Source organism: Gavialis gangeticus, unplaced genomic scaffold (genome assembly GCF_001723915.1).
Source record: "Gavialis gangeticus isolate Ggan-Ray unplaced genomic scaffold, GavGan_comp1, whole genome shotgun sequence".
In the NCBI taxonomy this organism is placed as follows: Eukaryota; Metazoa; Chordata; order Crocodylia; family Gavialidae; genus Gavialis; species Gavialis gangeticus.
Window position 1 is genome coordinate 179,624,038 of NW_017729024.1, and position 21,053 is coordinate 179,645,090.

At 41.7% G+C, this 21,053-nt stretch overlaps 1 protein-coding gene across 1 annotated transcript in view; it reads right to left on the reverse strand.

Annotated features, from left to right (window-relative positions):
- DYM (dymeclin) overlaps positions 1-21,053 on the reverse strand; it is a 400,582-nt gene that overhangs the window by 260,455 nt on the left and 119,074 nt on the right. Inside the window, exon 8 of the mRNA XM_019518147.1 lies at positions 766-948. Within this exon, the coding sequence (XP_019373692.1) occupies positions 766-948 (183 nt within the window). The remainder of the gene's footprint in view (positions 1-765; positions 949-21,053) is intronic.

Below are 21,053 nucleotides of genomic sequence, written 5' to 3' on the forward strand. Positions count from 1 at the left end.
CAAGCATGCTCCCCAGTGGACCTGGAAGTGGACCGGAAATATTTCCAGTCCACTTCTGGGTTTGCCACCGAGCATGTGGAAGCCCCCCCCAACACTTCTGTGAGACCTCCATGCACCCCAGTCTCGCAGCATTCAGGAGCTGCACTGCTACCTCGAGGTATGTAGAAAATACTTTTAAAGCTGTCTACGTCCAAATCACCGATTCTCTGAATCAGCATTGAATCTTCAGATTCAGATTTAGCTGAAACAAAGCAGGGACAGCGATCCAAATCAATTAATCTAATCACTATCCCTGATTCGGGCTGAATCCAAATCCGAATCAAATAGGGCCCGCTTCATACACCCCTAATGTTTACTAAACTTGTAAAATTAATCAGCTTAGAATGGTGTAAGCCATCCATGGCTTCTAACACCTATGGAGTTCCTACCATCAATAGGATCCTTCTGTCTCTGATGCCTTCCCATTTCGCATTGCTTTATGAAGTTAGAGAGAGCTCTGCAGAAATCCTGGATATGCTGCAAGAAAGCAAGCTATGAAACTCCCTAACAAGTGAATGGTGCAGTGCCATTCTACATCTAAATCCTCTCTGCCTGTCAGGAGTTTTGGTCTGAGAAAATCAAGTTCAAGAATTTCTCCTATGGACCTCAAGGAGAGGGATTCTATTACAGCTATGCTGGAAGGGGCAACACTTTAAATAGTCAGGACAAAACAATAGCACATTTATTTCACTTCATTCTAAAAATTAAGAAAAGGTACCAACCAACCTTGTGTGTTCTTGAAGGACATAATAGCTTGCTTGTATGGATTTGGTGAATCTGGTGCATCAGTCAAATTAGCTAGCACAAGCAGCAGCAGAAGGCTTTGATTTGCTAGAGGTGAGGACTGTTCCTGTTGTGGTGTTGGTTTACTTCCCACACCACCCAATGTGAACACCGTCCACAAGCCAGCTAAAGAAGGATCAAAGAGGAGACAGTATTACTACACATACATAATACAATTTTAGGGTACATTGGTATGTCTATAGCATAGCAGAAGAGTGCTCAGACACAGCACTGAGAAAGTAATTATGTAGCAAGGCATGGAAGAAGTGGAGATTCATTCTGTGATAAGAGGGCATAAAGCCACTGGAGGGATTCAAGAACAGGAGACTGATTTGGTTGGTGCACTGGAAAAGGAATGGCATTTGTATAATGCGACAGCAAGCAGCAAAATCACCTTTAAAACATATATCTAGTACATTAAGAAATTTTTAAAACATTGCATATTTTAAGCATAACACATTTCAGGAAAAGCACCAAAGAATTTCCAGTACTTTCAAAACTTTAATATTAGATATAGAGGATAGCATGACTATGCAGTCAGTTTTAGGTGGATGTCATGTCTCTGTGGTAGAGAAGACAAACCTGAGAGTAGTTAACTTCAATTTTATGTTTTAATTGCATCCATGATATGATTTTCAGTTTCCTAGAGAAGACTATAAATGACAAACTTGAGTAGTCCCAATACTTCAATATGAGACACTTTTGCTGCCTTAAGACTTTTCTAATTAATGGACCATACAGCTATTTTAAAAGACAGAAACTCGGTTGCCTACAGCCACTATGCTTCACTTAAACTTTAAGTACACAATTTACTAGTGATAATGCTAGGAAGTAGTCACCTTGATTGGTGCCCTCTAAAGAAGTGACAGCTTTCAGTTTTGACCCTTCTCTACAAAAAACAGTAATTTAAGAAAAAAAAAAAAATCACACTAATGCTAAGCTATTGTTTTACAAGAACTACCACAAAGAAGACAAAAGAAACTGTTCTTTCCTGTTGTAGAGAGCAGGGCACTTAGCAATAGGCTAAAAGTGCAGCAGAACAGATTTACAACAAATCTCAGGAAAACACATCCCAACTACATTAACAGCAAGACAACAAACAAGCTGCCTGGGAAAGTTGTGGAATCTCATTCGTTGGAGACTTCCAAGAGGTTGGATTAGCATCTATCTAGTTGGTTTAAGAACCGCAGATCCTGCATCTGTACAGAGGGCTGGAGTAGACGACATGTGAGGTCCCTTCCAGCTCCATGACATTACCCACAAGACAAGCAGTAAGAAGAGCTGAACATCCAACCTAATTTTTAAGGACTGTGTCAGATGTTTGTACAAGAAGTTAATTATACGATTATCAACTAATCTAAACACATATTTAAAATATTAGGAACGGATTCTGTCTGAAACAAGTTAACTGTATCATGTACCTGAAGACTTCACATACCATACTTTCTTGCATACAACACATTCTGGAATATAATATGCTTCTTGTTTTTTAAAAGCAAAATGAAGGGGCGAGGAAAGACCTTTTCCCTGTAGTAAATAACTGAATAGCAGTAGCTAAGGAGCCTGCTCACTATTCTGCTCCCTGCAGATTTTACTTTTGGCTTCCCACAATAAAGTGTAAAACCTGCTCTTACTTGCATATAATGCACACTCCAGTTTCCAGCAGCTGTTTTTTTAGGGGGAAAGGTATGTTGCCTACAAGAAAATACAGTAGCAAAGACGGAATGAAGGCTCAGTGTTCAACCTAAGCTGCCATGTTACTTAAGCTTTGGTGCTTAAGTCTGAAATCCTAGCTTCATGGGTTTTAGTTTTCTGCAGAAAGTTAGCTGTGATGGTTTAACACTTGAAATGTCTCCTTATAATAGTGCTGGCAGCAGAGTTGATGGGCTACATGCCTTTTTAGCACTTAATACATGTCTTAGCATACCCCTATTTCCGCATACAGCAAAACAGAAATTGACCATGATGTCATAAGGTTTCAGGCTATTTTATCAGCATAATCTTGAAATTCATGGCTGCCAGCCATGCAACAAATAATTCTACCATGAAATACTACATTAGTCACAACCTGTAAACTAAGAATTTAAAATAAAATACATTATATAATTTTCTAATATAATGAAATCATTTACATTTACATAGATGTACAGGATACAAAAGTCTATAACAAGCCTTCTGAACTTAAAGCAAAAGTATGCCCTAGTCAATAAAAATAGCTTAAACTATCAATTGGCTTTCCAAAAAAACCTTCATTAACCAAAACGGCATTTTCCTTTAAAAAAATACATTCAGATTCAGTAATAAATTAACACTCACTTCTTCAGTTGCAAGCTAATTATTCCAATGCCAAAGGCAAGGGAAATAATGCCATTCAGAGCTAATTAGTTTGAAGGAGTCCCCGTAACAAAGAGCATTGTAATTAGAACCTTCTTAACTACATTTCATGTTACATTAATAATCCTTTATCAGCAAGTTTTTGATCAGTTGTCCCAAAATGAGAACAATCTGGTTTAATAAAAATGCTGTACAACATCAACAGTGAAGTGGGTTTTTTACTCATGGTAGAGCCATCCAGAAATGCAATTTGGCCGGACACATTTTGCAAAGGGTACTAAAAAACTGAAATTTAACCATCTATTTTTATCTTTACTTATTAACTAAATTTAAGCATAGCACATTTTCCCCACTTTAAGCCACAGCTTTAAGTAATCAGTGTTCTCAGCTAAACCAGCATTTTTTATTTTCCAGCAACCTAACCATAGCTGATATCTGCCTTTATACTACCTTCCTTCTGTACTGAAAGAAAAGGAGATCCATAGGTCTGTACACTGCCTAGCAATTTGTAACCATTACCATCCACCATGGAGAATGAAAAAATGATATCCACAAGGATTCTAAACATTAATGTATGACCAAATCTCCTCCTGAAGCTCTCTCTCTTTTGGCAAAATGATGTCTCTAGAACAGCACTATAATCCTAAAAGAAATTAACATTCATTTCAGGTCCAAGAGGCAACTTAAAATTTTGGCACTGAATGATATAAGGAGGTATCCCTATGATTCTCCAAGCCAACAGTCTTAAACAACACATTTCTTCATGATTAAAGAACTCAAATTAAAAAGTACTGAAATGAGCAGCTAATCAAAAATAGATTGGTGAGATTGGGAAAGCCAACAAGATAGCTACCCAAGCTTAAATGCAAGAACATAAACACTTCCAGGTTCACACCAAGACTGCACATGCACATTTGAGTGATCTGAGAGAATTCTCCCAAATTTGTTTTCCTGGCAGAAAAAAATTTACCTGGAGATACCTGAACAGATGTCAGGGCAGCCAGCTTACAATGCAGACATTGTACAGTCAGGGGGACCCTGAGCACACATCTCAGCATGCTCTGCAAGCTCCCTAAGTCTACCTGGAGACAGATGGCAAAAATGCACAGGTAGCGCTGACTGGCTTACCCAGACTGCTCAGGGTTGGCTTGCGTCACCCTGCAGCATAATATGGGGATTGTGAAGGGAGCATGTTCTTCTCCCTTGGCTGGAGTAGCAGAATCCAGTAAGCAACACATTGTTTCCCAAGGGGGAGGGGCCAGAATTAAACACCCTAGGATTGTTCAGTGGCTTTTCTCAGGAGAGAATGCACACAGACATTCACTTTCTTAGGAGAAACTCTCCTGGGAGTGATTTACCCCTGGTTGTTCCCAAGTCATTCGTCCTCCTAGAGTGGCCATTCTTGCTCTGGGAGAAAAATTCTGAGCATCTGAAAACTTGTAGTTTCTCCTAGGAGAGCAGCAGCTATGTTCACCATGGTTGTCAAAACAATTTAAAATGGAAGGGTTCCATACTGACCTATAAGCTGTCAAGAGGATGTGCTATATGTAACACCACATCTATGATGAAGCTTACATTGCAAGAACAATGGTGGGTTAGATGTGCTGCTCAAAGATTTTTATATTCACAAATTACGTTTACATTTAAATACGTGGTCACATCTACTTTCTGAAATTAACAGTCCCTAAAAGTGAAAATAATATAATATGTAAGGTTACCTTTTTATCATCTACTCATTAACCTATGATATGCAAACAATTTCTTTAAGGTTAGCATACATGTGAACTTTTAAAATTATTTTGATAAACAGTATTTTTTTTTATAAAAGTTGTTGAACATGAAGATATACCTGTAACTTAGGGCTGACATGTTTTACCATTTAATATTTGGATTTCTTTCAAGTTTAACCTTCATTTTCTATCTGCTCCTATTCTCCTCTTAGTTGTTTCGTGAACATACGAATTATGAAAGGATTAGATAAAAGTTTTCTTAAACCTGGCTGCATCACAGAAGTTGATAAACAATAGCTGTGCCTCAAAATTAATAATAATTTTAAAGGTGCAGCATGATCAGTTTACAAAAATAAAAAGAACATGGGGAAAGCAGGGCTGGAAGGGACCTCATGAGATCATCTAATCCACCCCCCTGCTCAAGGCAGGATCATTCCTGGCTAAACTATCCCAGCCAAGTGTCTATCTAACCTCCTCCAAAAAAGTTCCAGGAATGAAGACCGCACAATTTCTCCAGGTCCACTGTTTCAACATTCAACCACCCTCATAGTCAGGAAGTTCTTCCTAATCTTCAACTTAAATTTTCTCCTGCTGGAGTTTGAGACTATTGCTCCTAGTCCTATCCCCTACAGCCACAAAAAAAGTCTATCGCCATACTCTTTATACCCACCCTCAGATATTTTAAAATATCAAATCTTCTACAGACTAAATAATCTTAGTTCTTTCAGCCTTTCTTAAGGCGTGTCTCATTATGTGCTGATTCTGCCCACAATAGGAAGACTCCAGTGACAACCTGAGAGGTGCTTCATTTTCCTACATTTCTATATTTTTAACCTCTAAAATGTCTTCCTTGCTGAGGATTTCACACTGGCTACCACAGAGTCTTTGGTTTAGTCATCCCAGCAGTCTGTAACAAACCTCCAGCCAAAAACAATGAATCTCTTAATGTCTTTCTCTCTCACATGCATAGACACATACATATGTCTATGTACTTTATTTCTATACATGCCCTGGTGTCATATATGATATTTGCAATAAATTTTAACTTGTAAATCTTAAAATATCATTCTATTGATTTACACTACAGAAAACTGCTACACATTTTTTTCTATCATTTGCCAACTTCCACAAAATATTTTATTCTGGCAGAAAAAAAATAAGATTCTGAACAACAGAATCATTTTTAACCTTAAAATAACAAAGAAGATTCATCCTACCCTCTCTCTCTTCTCCTTTTCTTTTTGTCTATAGTCAGTAAGACCATGTAATCAAATGCTGATATCTGGCTCTGTTCCAAACCTTCAGGTAGCCACTGTGCTTATATCCAAAATATTGACCAGCATTTTACTTAAAAACCCAACAAGGTCATTTCCTCTGATCTTCTTGGGAGCTGGTAAAATCCTGGCATTATTGCTTCAATTCCCGTCTTCAACGCCACTGATTTTCTGTAATAAGATCATTTGAATCTGCTTCTCTATGTGGTTATTCTTTTAATAGAGTGGGTAGAAACCCTTCTTTTGGATACAGGGTACATTTGTTCAACAGGCAATTTCAGGGCTTTTATGAGCTGATTGGAAACGTTTTCCACAGCAATGAAAACAAGCTTCAGATTTTAATTTAGCTCGACAGTTTACAGAACAGCATCAAATGAGTAAAATGAGATTTTATGACAAGTTCATCAAAAGGAACCTCTATTCACTACCCTCAATTCCTTAACATAAGAAATTACAGAAATCCAAAACTAAAGATCTAACTTTCCACTGTCAAAGGACAATAGGATATATCTGCACAAGTTCATGTTTGTACCTTCACTGAAATAAATATAAAAATCATTGAACACGTTCAGATTTTCATGCGATTAAGTAAATAGGATGTTTAAGGGTGTTTATTTCTAACGGAAAGATTTTATTTTTGAAAGAAAATAATTCATTTTTACAATATATTCTATTAATTTCATTTTATCCAACTTCCTCGTTAGCACTATGCATTTGATACATAGACGATATCTCCCAAAAATCAACAACCTCATAACAACAGCTTTATTGAATTTGGAGTTTTCCTGGAATACTTGTTAAAGTACTCATGCTAATGCTCTATGAATGACTGTCATCTACTTCATGACCTTTAGTTTGCAAGAATATAAAGAAAATTATTTCTGAGCCTCCGTCCTGAAATCAAAAGCTGCACCAATACCAGTTCCCTATATCATGGATATTTCATATTTCTGACTGGGAAGCAGTAGAGAGAAAAGGATTTTTAAATTTTTTAGGTTATTTTTCCCCCTGGTCGCTGCAAGAGGCTAGTCATGTTCCAATATTTAAACACTACAAGCAAGAGCAAAGATTTAAAAAAAAAATCAAGCCATTTTTCTTTAAATTGATTATTTGTCATTAGAAGTCTAAACTTAAACATTTCATTTTAATTAATGCTGACATAACATTTTTCATTTACTCATTTCTCTCACAACTAGAGCTATATCTTTCCAGCAGGCTCACCTCGATCCTACATATTCTCCATTCTGACATGGAGTTTACTGAGGGGTCGCACTCAGAGGGTGGTGGTGGATGGGTCATATTCGACCTGGGGGGAGGTGGGTAGCGGAGTCCCCCAGGGCTCGGTCCTGGGGCCTGCGCTGTTCAATTTCTTCATCAGCGATCTGGATGATGGGGTGGAAAGTAACCTGTTTAAATTCGCTGATGACACCAAAATCTGGGGGGAGGTGAGCACGCTAGCAGGGAGGGAGAGATTGCAGAGGGATCTGGATAGGTTACAGGGGTGGGCTAACAGGAACAGGATGCGTTTTAATACGGACAAGTGCAGGGTGCTGCACTTGGGCAGTAGGAACCAGCAGCACACTTACACAATGGGGAACTCCCTACTCGAGAGCACGGAGGCAGAAAGAGATCTTGGAGTCATTATTGACTCCAAGATGAACATGGGCCGACAATGCGAGGTCATGGTTGGCAGGGCTAACCGGACCTTGTCGTGCATCCACAGGTGCATCTCGAGTAGAGCCAAGGAGGTGATCCTCCCCCTCTACGCGACACTGGTCAGGCCACAGCTGGAGTATTGTGTCCAGTTCTGTGCGCCCCATTTCAAGAGGGATGTGGACAACATGGAGAGGGTCCAGAGGAGGGCCACCCGCATGATCCGGGGACAACAGGGCAGACCCTACAGTGAGAGACTGCGGGACCTGAACCTATTCAGCCTCCACAAGAGAAGGCTGAGGGGGGACCTGGTGACCGTCTATAAACTCACTAGGGGGGACCAGAAGGGTTTGGGGGAGACGCTGTTTCCCCTAGCGCCCGCTGGCATAACAAGGAGTAATGGGCACAAGTTGATGGAGAGGAGGTATAGATTGGACATCCGCAAAAACTACTTCACAGTTAGGGCGGCTAGGAGCTGGAACCAACTTCCAAGGGAAGTGGTGCTGGCCCCTACCCTGGGGGTCTTTTAAGAAGAGGCTGGATGCCTACCTGGCTGGACTCGTTTGAGTCCCATTTCTCTTTTTGGGGTTTTTTGTTGTTCTCCCGCCCTGGCGGGGGGGTCGGGCTAGAAGATCTACTAGGTCCCTTCCGACCCTTAATCTATGAATCTATGAATCTATGATTCTTCAAATCTCACAGAAGTGCCAACTGCTGGCCATTGAGACTTTTCCTGCAGATCTTCCATTAGTGCCTTGCATGAAGCAGATTTATTTGGCAGCTGCGGGCCACTGTATGGCTGAAGAAGAGGTAAGAATTTTCCAGGCGGTAAAGCCTAGAAATGTCTTGTTGATTTGTTTTGCTCTCATGACCCTTGCTACCAATCAGGCAGTACAAAAACCCAACTATCTTATAGGTTGGACCATGACAACAACAACAAATGAATGCACTTCCAGCAGCAAGAGTCCGTTAAGGTCAGGCCCTGGTTCCATGCTTTGGCCTCCAATTCTGTAATACTGAGAGAATATAAAGCACTGTTTGGTGCTACATACTGAAAAAAAATGATTAGTAAGAGCTAAAGCACAGAAGAACTTCCTCAAACATCCATCTCCTGCTATCAAGTTCTGCTTCCCCCAAGAACAAAGTTCTTAAAAATCATTTGAACTAATTTTTCAAGTTTATTATATCTGCAAACTCCAGGTGGCATCCTGTATTTCTTAAGTCAGGTCAATGTTTCTTACATTGTGGTCTGAGCACTGTCTGGTGGTCCGCGGAGAGCTAGCTGTTCATGATGTTCTGGCTCTCATCCTTGTTTCCAGTTGCTACATTGTGCTAAGCAGCTAAAAATACCTAAACACTTTCCTAATATTAATTTTCCACATAAGCAATTTCTCTTAAGTTTAGAGAAATTGCCATGGGAAAGCTATATCATAATGAATGTAAAGGACAAAGTGGTTTATGGAACTGTAAATGGGACAGGAGGCACTCACTATATCAAGATGTAGCATACAACAGATAAATATAAAGATCCCTGTTTTAAGTCAAAGCCCAATTTTTATACCTTCCAGCCTTATTTTAGAGGCCCTGACCCAGACTTTAAAAACAAAAATAAAGTTAGAATTAGGAAGTTCTGTCTTGTTTTTTAAAAGAACTTGGACACTGGTTTTGCAATCTAATATATTTAAGGAATCCTGAGTCAAGTCTTTGGAAGACTCAATATAGACAGCACCAGGAAAAACGGAAATAAAGAAAACATAGGGTAATTTTTAACTGGATAGAGAGCTTTTAAGTCAAAAGCTTTCATTCTCAAAACTATCTTAATGATCTTTGCGAGTTTAACACATCAGACATATTGAGGATACGGATAAATCACTTCAACCAACCAATGAAATTAAAAACACCACCATAGAAGTTTGTACAGAAGAGATTATATCCTTTGAACATTAGAATCTTTTCAGACAGTGAAATCATAAAACTTAGAGTAACAATACAGTTTTCTCAAATATTTAGTATATTACATCTGTCTGACTAGTAGATAATGGTTTTAGTAAAACGTATCTTTACAATCTGACGCTATCTGGCAGTATGGTAGTACAGTACAAATAATAAGAACAGAATTCCTCATTTTCAGGAGTATTTCACAGGCTTTGTGCAATCATAAGGACTAGCTAATCCATTGGCTGGCGTTATGCTAAAATAATTAACCAAAGTTAGCTTGCAACACAGAAGGAATGACATTTTAAAACTAATTATGAAAGACTAGTTTCTTGGCGACATACAGTCTGGCAAAATAAGTTCAATTTTTAAATACTTGTAAGACTGGCTTACTTTTAAGACATCAGCTCAGCATGACAAAAATTCATGTGAGGGAGCTATTGAATCTAAAGAAATCTGCACAGTGTTTTAAATGTTCTGAGATAACAGCTATATAGCAGCCAATCTATCTTGAAATTCAATGATAAAAACAAAATAAATCTGCAATAGCTGTAAGTGTATGGCCAATGGAAGCAGTTACTGGAACCCTATCAAACTATTTTTTCCTGAATCCAAAGCATTGTGCAATATTTTAGAGACATAATTAATCATAAACTTTACTAGGAGATTCCCACAGACTTTAATAATGGTAGTACAATAACACTGGAGAAAGAATACTATGTTCATAAACTGATTTTAAAAGAAATCGTATTTTTAATTCCTACTCAGGAAGGTATTTTAAAAAAAAAAAGTTTGTTTCCTCCTTCTGATGGAATCAGTGTAATATATCCAAGAATATTGGATCATGAGCAAATATAAGACTGAGTACAGGACTTCTTTTTTGTTTGTTTCTTTCGGGTTTTTTACACCAAAGATTATTCAAACTTGGTTCAAAGTTATTTAACACAGTAACACCTTTCCCAAGCAGACAAGTACCATCTCACTGCTGCCAAAGGAAACAGAAGCTAAAAACTTCTACTAGGTCAAATTATGAAGTCGGAAATCTACTGACTGCCTACACTTTGATCCTAGCTTTTCCAGCACAAGACAGGGGATCCAACGCCTACTAGTCTCCCTCTTGCCTCAATGGTGCCCAAGTGAAGCAATGGAGATGCAGTACAAGAAAGCTTTGAGGAGTAGCAGACGCGCTGGAGCTTTCTGAAAAGTTAACAGAGAATCAATTTACATTTATTTTGCAATTAATCATCCTTTTCTCCATCTAAGGAGACAGAAAATTTGACTCTGTTCCCCGCCCCACCCCTGACAATGACTGTTCATGTAGTACAGATACAACACTTCCCTGAACAAGCAGCTCTCTCAGTCTCTGGGCATATGATCTCCAAAAATGGTGTTACCAAGAAGGATAAATGGAGTCCAGTGTGGATGAGGCTGTGATGTTATTAACCAATTATAGAAGCAGATTTTCAGGAAATGGATCATGGAGGTGACATAAACGCAGAAGACAAAGTCATTGTGTTCATCCCCTTCCCAAAGAAACGTGTTCCGTCCAGCACATTCTGTTATTCCATCCAGTCTAATTTTGAGTGACTAACAATGGAACTTGAACCACATCCTTTGTTTCATAATCTAACAAACCTTGATGTTAGGAATTTTTCCCCCTATAATATCTGGCCTAAATTTTACTTTGTTCAAATTTGTAGCGGAGCCGGCAGTCAAAGCCCACTATTAGTAACCATCCAGAGAAGTAACTCTCTCCAGTTTGTCTGCCATGCCTTTGATGTCAAAAGAAAAGGGGAGGGTCCAGTGGTATAAGGTCATTTCCTCTCTCATCAGGTCTACTCACTTCACAATGAGCCAATGGCCTGGGGCTCCACCTCCCCTACAACCCGTCTAGGCACTAACCATGATGTTGTTCGGGAAACAATCAAGGACTCTTATGAAATAGTGCTGGCAAAACAGTCTTATGAAAATAACTCAAAATTACAGCTCCCCCAGTCATTCACAAAATGGCAACGTAAATCTTAATAAAGGCTTTAGCCATAGTCTTTGGTAGGGCTAAGCCCCTACTGGCTATTGGAGTTAGGATGCTTGAGGTTTCATCCCTCTAGGGCTGAATGTAAGACTCATACCCTATGCCCCACAGGACTGGCTTCCTGGTTGCTTTCCCAACACCAGGTCCCACTGCCTCTCTTTACCTCTTGATCTCAGGTCCTGTTCTGGCTTCTCAGTCTTTATGATGTCAGCTGGTGTGTGTCCTTCAAGTTGAAAGGAGCAGGAGTTTTTGAATTGTTGCAGCAGTGCTGCTGTACCACCACCTCCACAGTAGGCAGCGTACCTCCAGGTAAGTTTCCCAGGCACTCAGCCTGTGTCATGGCAGTTTATGAACTGTGGCTTCCAGCCACAACTAAAGCTCCATGGGCTGGAGTCTCATGCTACAAACTTCATACATTTATTCTGATAGGTGGTTGTCTCCTTGTAACACCATAAAATAGCCCTTCCTTGTTTGGCATTTACTCCATGAAATCATTACATTTACAGTCTGTCGCAAGGCTGACAAAACAGATACCAAGTCTTAGACTTAAAAAATGCAATTTTTAAGCAGCTCAGGTCACTAGTAGAGAATGCTATGAGAGACCAAGGACCACAGGTAAAGGGAGCACAAGAAGAATGGTCATTCCTTAACACCACATTCCTTAAGGCTCAGAAAAAATCCATTCCCTTACAGAGAAGTAGCAGCAGAAGGGTCAAAAAACCCTCTTGGCTAAGCAGGGAAGTTGCAGCCCTCCTACAGAAAAAGAAAGAGGCGTACAAACAATGGAAGCCTCTAAGGAAAACTACTTGACAATGGCCTGCACTTTTAGAAACCAGATTAGGCAAGCTAAAGCAGAAACCAAACTAAAACTAGCTACAATAATCAAGGACAACAAGAAGTCCTTCTTTACCTACACAGGGTGTAAAAGAAAAACTAATGGGAGTGTGGGGCCACTGCTCAATGCCTCGGGATACCTGGTCACTACTGCTCGGGGAAAAAAACAGAACTCCTAAATGACTATGCCTTGGTCCTTCACAAGACCAAGGGCAACAACACACCAGGTAGGGCACTGAACGAGCAGGACAGGATTGACACCATTCCCACCATTGCCATAGAACTGGTGTACGAACAATTAAAGAAATTGTAGCAGTCTACATCCAAGACTGCTACAAGAGTTGGCCGAAGTAATCGCAGAGCCCCTGGCAAAGGTCTTTCAAAAATCATGGGCCCCTTGAGAAATCCCTGAAGACTGGAAGAGGGTGAATGTTGTGCCCATCTTCAAGAAGGGGAAGCGTGAGGACCTGGGAAACTACAGGCCAATTAGCTTAACTTCTATTCCAAGGAAAATCCTAGAAACATTCATCAAAGAGGCTATATGTGACAAACTTGCAGAAGGCATGACACTGAATGACAGCCAGTATGGCTTCATCATGGGCAGGTCTTATCTGACCAACCTCGTTTCTTTCTATGATCAGGTGACTCGTCATTTGGACAAGAGAAAAGTGATTGACATCATATACCTCGACTTCCAGAAAACCTTTGACCTGGTATCCCACGAGATTCCAGAAAACTGGAAGATATCGGGCTCAACTGCAGGCCAGTCCAGTGGGTGTGAAACTGGTTGCAGGGTAGGACACAGAGTCCTGGATCAGTGTTGCTCTGGTGAGATCTGGGCAGCAGCATACCCCTGGGGTCAGTACTTGGCCCAGTGCTGTTCAATATCTTCATCAACAACCTGGATGAGGGGGTGAAATGCCCACTGGCCAAGTTCGTGGACGACACCAAGATATGGGGTTGTGCGGACACACCCGCAGATAGGCTAGCCAAGCAGACCTAGACAGGTTGGCATGTTGGACAGAACAGAACCAGATGAGGTTCCACATGGAGAAATGCAAAGTGCTGTATCTGGGAAGGAAGAACCCCCAGCACACCTGTAGACTGGTCATAGCTAACCTGACTGGCACTACAAATGAAAGGGATCTGGGGGTAACAATAGATCCCAGAATGAATATGAGCCAGCAATGTGACGCAGTAGCTGCTAGGACGAATAAAACTCTGGCATGCATCAATCGATGCATCTCAAGTAAAACCAAACAAGTGATTCTCCCACTCTACTCAACACTGGTACAGCTGCAGCTGGAGTATTGCGTCCAGTTCTGGGCGCCGCACTTCCACAAGGACATGCTAAAGCTCAAGAGGGTCCAGAGAAGGGTCACCTGTACAATCAGGGACTCGCATGGAAAGTCATATGAGGAGAGGCTGAGGGATCTTGGACTCTTCAGCCTAAAGAAAAGAAGGCTGAGAGGGGACCTGATTGCAGCTTACCACTATATCAGAGGCATACGTCAGGGGCTTGGTGAATAACTGTTCACTGGGCGCCCTGGGGGAAAACTAGAAATAATGGCCACAAACTCCTGGAAGCGGCCAGACTATGGAACAATCTCCCCCGAGAGGTGGTGCAATCATCTACCGTAGAGGTCTTCAAGAGAAGCATGGACCCCTGGCTGAGATCACCTGGCCCCAGATGTCTTTTCTGCTCATGTAGGGGGCTGGACCCAATGATCCTTCAGGGTCCCTTCCAGCCCTACGATTCTATGACTTTTCAAATAAAAACAGGCAGCCATTTATCTTCTTTGTTGCTCAGCCAAACTACACATTCAGATTTTTCTTTTGAATCATTAATTTAAAAGTCACTTTTTCTCATTGCTTCATGTGATTTACCCCATGTACAGTGCTTTGGAGCTCTCAAACATGATCACAATGAAAAAGTTACAAATATTAAACCAAACATTTGACCATAAGGTCCATAATGTTTTGCACAGAAACCCCTCTCAAAAACAAGTCTCATTTTCCAGTCTTGCATGTCACTGTTGTCCCCAGATTTTGCCTTTTTACTGAACAGTAACCTTGGCTTTGTTTTTAAAGTGTTAAAGATCTTTTTAAGCTAGGCCCCTGCTACACGTTTATTTAAAGATGCAATGGGATATGATCCCCAATCCTAACAATCGTGCCTCCTGCCATGGAGCGAGTGCATGACAGGAGGCACAATTTTGGGTTCAAGGATCAGATCCCAACTGCACCCTTTCTACTTGCCAGTTTGCAGTTTGAGATCCCAGTGAGATGCCTGGCTGGAAACAACAAACACCTGATTGTCAGCCCTGGCCCCAACCTCCTACATGTTCAATTTAAGGAGCCATAGAAATCAGCCATAACATCACATTTGAGAATATGTTGAATATTTTTATGGCTAGCTTACTATTTTAGGGCACCTTAAATTGGGTGCAAGTGTAGTACTCTTGCCTTTTATCAAATGATTAACATGCTAATCATGACATAAGCGTAATGTGTACAGGAGGCTCTAAACTAATAATGATCAAAAGGAAGGCTGTAAGTCAGCCCTTCCCAGTCCAATAACTATTTTTAATCACATTTCAGTTTCTTCCAATTGGTCAACCTTATCCATGAAACTGAAGTACATTCAATTATATAAAGTATTCTAGATGCAACCTCAACAATGCCACCAGTAGCATAACTGGGAGGACAGGAGGTGACTGGGGCACTAGTCTCGAGCACCACCTTTGAGTGTTGGGGTGAAAACTGTTGCTGAAGCTGGTAGCTGGCTACACTGCCAGCAGTGCCGTAGTTAGTGCTGCCTTGTGGGCCACTGCTCCTGTTATGCCTCTGAATGCCCCTTTGTCCACGTTTAGCCTAGGAATATAAATCATGTTTAAAAACATGTTCCTAGCACTTTTATTCAAAATGCAAGTAAAAAGGGTTTTTTGTCTTTAAAACAATGGAAGTAGGTCCTACACTGGTGTGCACACCACTTAAAACGTGTCCTATTTCCCTGCTTTGGATATGGTCAGAGAAGAAACATCCATCTGATCCATAACATCAAGCAGGAGGTAACCTGATAATATTCAACTGCTGAAAATGTCCACAAACTAATCTGATAACTGGAACACACTCGAAAACAGTGAGCATCTCTGGTAATATCTGAAAACATTAAATTGAGGTGGGAGGGAAGGGTACAAACTGTATGCCAAATTTCAGATTAAAGCATTTAAAAATCTGCCAAATTGTAAAACTAAAATTCAAGCTCATGAAACAATCAATTCTGCCTTAACTAGCATAGTCAAAAGAACTGCAGGATGAGTACACCTTTCCAGACAGTAACCCCACTCAATAAGGTAGAGACTACTCACATTTTTTCTTGTACCTTAACTCACAATAACCACATTTACATGCATACCGTACCCCCAAAGAAGATGTGCACTTTTTGGAAGGCAGAATGTAAAAATCACAAAACTCAGAATTTGGTAAGTCCTTAATTACCTGGAGCTCCTCCTGCCTGTCTGTAGAACACATCCATTGAGCTCAACATATAGATCGGTTCTAAGACACGGGTCAGCAATGTTTTCAGTTAGTGCCAAAAACACTCCAACCTCCACCCACGCCTCAGCTTGACGTGCCAGAGGTGGGGGAGCTGTGAGGGGCCCAATCCTCATTGCAGGTAGTGGCTGCATGCATGCCTCCAGGCAGACAGTGGGAGAGGGACTGTGGCTGCACTTTCCTGCCATGTGCCGTGAGCTGCATGTGCACCCACTGGTGCCACGAAGCTGGTGCCAGGGCTCTGGAGCCTGGTGCAGCTGTTTGCAGCCTGCCCATCGCTTGCTGAAACTGCCCAGAACCTGGGTCAACTGTGGTAGGCAGCCAGGAGGCTGCAAACACCTGCGCCGGGCTCCTCAGGCCAGTTCTGACACCATGGAACCAACTCCAAGAGGCATGTGCCTCTGGGTGCACAGTGAGGAAGGGGTCTGGAGCAACACAACCCTGGCCCCCCCCCCGCTGTCCACCCCAAGGCACATGTCCAGCTGCCGCCATAGCTGCACCAGATTCTGCAGCCCCAGCACTAGCTCTGTGGCAGCAGCAGTTGCACACGTACTTCTGGGCAAACGGCAGGGTTGCACTGCCCTCAGTTCCCTTCCTGACCATGCACTGGAGGTACACACACATCCACCACAGCCACACAGCTGGTGCAGCTGTTTGTAGCCTCCCAGGTGCTGCCAGCCCAAGCTCTAGGCAGCTGCTGCCTGCCACAGAGCCCGGGCTGCCTGCAGCCTTCTGGCCACCTGCTGCAAGCAGCCCAGGCTCTGCGTTGGCCAGCTGTGGTGTGCCGAGGAAAATGGCTTTGCATGCCATGTTCTGACATGAATGTTGGGAGTTGCCAATACAACTTTTTATTATTCATTTGAGCACTACTTACCATGGTGATCCCTAGCTGGGGGGCCCCATTGCTACCATGATACAAAAAAAAAAAAGAAAAAAGGATTATTGCACTATACAGGAATACAATACCACAGGACTAAGACTGCTTTTAAACCTGGTAAAGTGAGTACATGTCATGGGCAGAAGAGTGAAGATGGAAGAAAAATCTGAGAAATGTGGGAAAGATTGCAACCCACCCAGTGTTAGATTCAGTTATACAATTACTGTTTGACTCAATCAGTTATTGGGTCCTAGAACAGCAAACCCAAGCAAACAGAAAAGCCATAACATGAAAACAGAAAGAAAAAACTATGGAAAACTCCTCTGGTCTTTGCTCCCTGTTCCAACTCTCTTTCTCTTTTGGGGAGTGGCGGCAGAGAGGGAAGACAGGACTAGGTAGCACTGTGGCAGCACATTACTTTTAGAATCAGTATGTTCCACCAGTGGTTATCAGACAGACACTGGGACCAGAAACCAACACAAAAACATAACCAAAAACTTCTCCTGGCGAAAAATAGCAACATTAATTTGCAGTATTGACTATGAAAACAAAATGATCCAGCCAGTCTGATGGAGAAAAATACCAGCAGCAATAACCCAGGCCTTAGAGGGACTAGGTTAGGAGGGGAAAAGTATTAAAAACTGGGGAGATGGGAAGCAGTGCTAAGACAAAAGATCCACAGATGTTAACTGAATACACAAGTTATTTGATCCATGTTAATATATTAAAATTAGTTTGAAACAGAATATTCCTCTTTTGTAAGAGGCAAGCATTGTTTTTTCCAAACTCCAATTGATCAATTCATGTTTAAAGCAGGGTGAGGAAGACAAACTTGTCATCTGCAGTCTTTGAAATGATTTTGCAATGCTGTCAGAGAGAAGGTGAGAAGTATTAATACTGAACATCTGGTACAACTTTTTCATATTAACTTTAAGGGCCTAATCCAGTTTCTACTAAAGGAATAGAAATGCTTAAATTAACTTTATTAGGTATTGGATCTGGCTCTACATGCTCAAAAGGTACAGAACACATCAACTGGATTACTAGGAAAATATTTTTAAGTGATTTTATGCCCACAAAGATACTTTAGAATGAACCAGAACAAATTTCAAACCTACTGTTGACATACTTAGAAATTTAACGTTACCTATCAATACTAGAGAAACTTTTGGTTACCCAAAAAAACCCAGAAAGCTAGAATTTCTACCAGCTAACTTTCTTTAGTGGGCCCCCTGCACTAGTTTTATACATTTTTTTTTTAAAAAAGATAATGTCTGCCTTTCAGGGTTTATAATTTAAGCATAAACAAGAGAGACACAACAGGTGGAAAAATATAAATTGGGAGAAAGAAATAGTGAAACAATTAGGTTCGGTATATCATGCAGAAGTTAAGAAAAGAAAAGTAAAAAAAAGGAGATAGTTGACCTAGGTGAATTTGCAGTTACAAATAGCTTGATAATTATGGCAGAGATAGTAGCAACAGACTAATGTGTGGTCATCTTGGGTATACCACAATGATTGCATTAAGCTACACCAGACAATAATTCCTATGCAACTATGTCAAAGGTTGGGAGAAAAAAGTGATGAATTGGAACAAGGTGTCATGGTCTTATGTTTTAAAACAACTTGGCTTCAGAGAGCCGAGGAAATATTTTGAATCTTTATAAATATTCACAGAAGGAGAATTGAAAAGGTCTTTGGGCCCAGATTTTGAGAAGCGTTCAATAGTCCAAATCGGGATCAAAAATGGCAAGATAAAACAGCTCCCACGCTGGCACCTAAGTGAAGATGCTGGATTTTCCAGCAATTATCTCCCTAGAATTTAAGGAATGTACCATGAGAACAACAGGAGCTGTCGGGTACTAAACACTTCTGAAAGTCTGGACTCTAACTGCTACAGGAAACAGAGCCAAAAGTTTTAAAATAAACCTTGGCATACTTCAGAGTACTGTCTGGGTTTGTTCCGATACCTTTGACCCTCAAAGTATTTTTGGTACGACGTAAGTTCACAGAGCTCCCAGTGTTTCTTATCAGAAATTCATGCAGAATCACATTGGTCTCTGTTTTGGGGGGTGAAACAAATACCTTTGAGGGCTATCATCAGTGAAGAAGTTGCGAGTGGATATAGTTGGCATGTTTCCTGGAGACCAGTTTTCTCCTTGGTAAAGAAAGCAGTCCCTACACAATGCCAGTGTGCTTCCCACCAACCTCCTAACATATGAACAAACATAACTTTTAAAAAACTGAGGGGGACTTGGAGAAGTCAGACCACGAACAGAACAGCCTGGTGGTAGTCTCTCTTCACAGATGATTTACAAGTCTTAGAATATGGGTGAGACGAAGGCCACTACTTGCCACTGTTGGAAAACAGGATACTGGGCTAGATGGATCTTTCGTCTGGCCCAGTATAGCAGTTCTTATCATCTGTGATCCCACCTGCTGGCAGACCTGAGACCACCAGGGCCTGCTCTACTGATGTTAAGATTAAATGAGATGTCATATCAGGACAGGTGAAGTAACAAAGTGAATTCACAAAAGGGACAGAGATTTGATTAATTAGCAGAATTAATACACCTGGATTTGGGGAACTGGATGATTGCACACAGCCTCAAACCCTCCCTCTGTGTTTCCTCGGGGTCTTTCCATTTCTCCTGCGTTCTCCCTCCTTTTTTCATCTGGCCATTCCTGCCTCCATGCCACTACATCCCTCCAGTCAAATCCCCAACACCTCTCTCCCTTTCTCTGCCCTTCTTCCTTTATAGGGAAGCACCTAACTTTACATCCCCTTCTTAGGCTTAGGCTCAGACACAGGAACTCCTTTTCCTTGCCCTTAACTGGGCACCAAGCAATAGCAACAACTGTAAAAGTCAGCATGGAGCTGCTCTTCCCCACTGGGCAGGAGAACGTGGAAAAGCAGGCAACCAGAAGAGAACGTCCTCAGTGACTACAGCAGCGGTGTTCACCCACCTGACCCTGTGGGCTGGATAAGTGACATGGAACCAGTCCAGAGGCTGGACCCTGTGCAGGGTCAGTCTGCAAATGCAACCCCATGTACCATATATGGCCCCACCATGTGCCAGCATCACCTGGCATGCTGGGCTACCTCATCTGGCACGTAGGGCTCCCCCCAGCACGGGAGTGGCTATTAATCCTGCCACCACTCCCTGCTGTCAAATTTCCAGACACACAGGGAGACTCACTGGCCAGATGGCACAGCTCGGGGGGCTGGATTGAACACCACTAGCCTATTAGGATTCCTGATGGGTCAATTGGTGGGGTCAGCAAATGTTAACTTAGAAGGAAGTGCTCTGGTTATCATAGACTCTATCACCCTAATAAATGTTCCCCTTCTGCTCTATCCTGCCTCCTGTGCTCATTTCCTCACAAATATACTACTTCCATTGTCCTTGACAGTTATCCTTCCCTGCCTGCACTAACGGTCCATCTGCTCCCCAGCTGTCTGTATCCCAGCATAGAAGCTTCCTCTGTTGCATGCCCAGTGTGCCAGCAGGGGGTAATAATGGCACTGCAGAGAGAGTCTCAGTGGTCTCAGTTCTCCTGGTTCGAGACATAGGGCTCCCCAGAACCTGGAAGGAGCAACTGCAGGGAAAGCCTTGCTGACCCCTTGCAGCCCTGGGGCTGGAGGAGGCTGTGGGAATTGTGTGGGCATACAGCACACTCAGTGCGATTGGCATGCAGCTCTGTGAAACACCCTTTAGGAAAACTGAATTTTCAAACTTTACTTTGCAATCAGCTTCTAACAAAAAGGTCTGTAGCATATGTGCAAACACAGCTAGTTTGGGAGGCTTAGACTTTGGCCAAGTTTAGGCAGATTTTCATGGGGAATGCAAATGGCACTTCTGTATTCACAGGGTGACTCTGCCTTCCCTTCTCAAAGCATGAAGGCCCAAGAACTGCTCAGTAAGATATTCATCAGAACACTGGCAAAACATTTTCCCTAACCTCATTCGCTGAACCAGCAAAACTGTTTTTAATTAAACTATCCC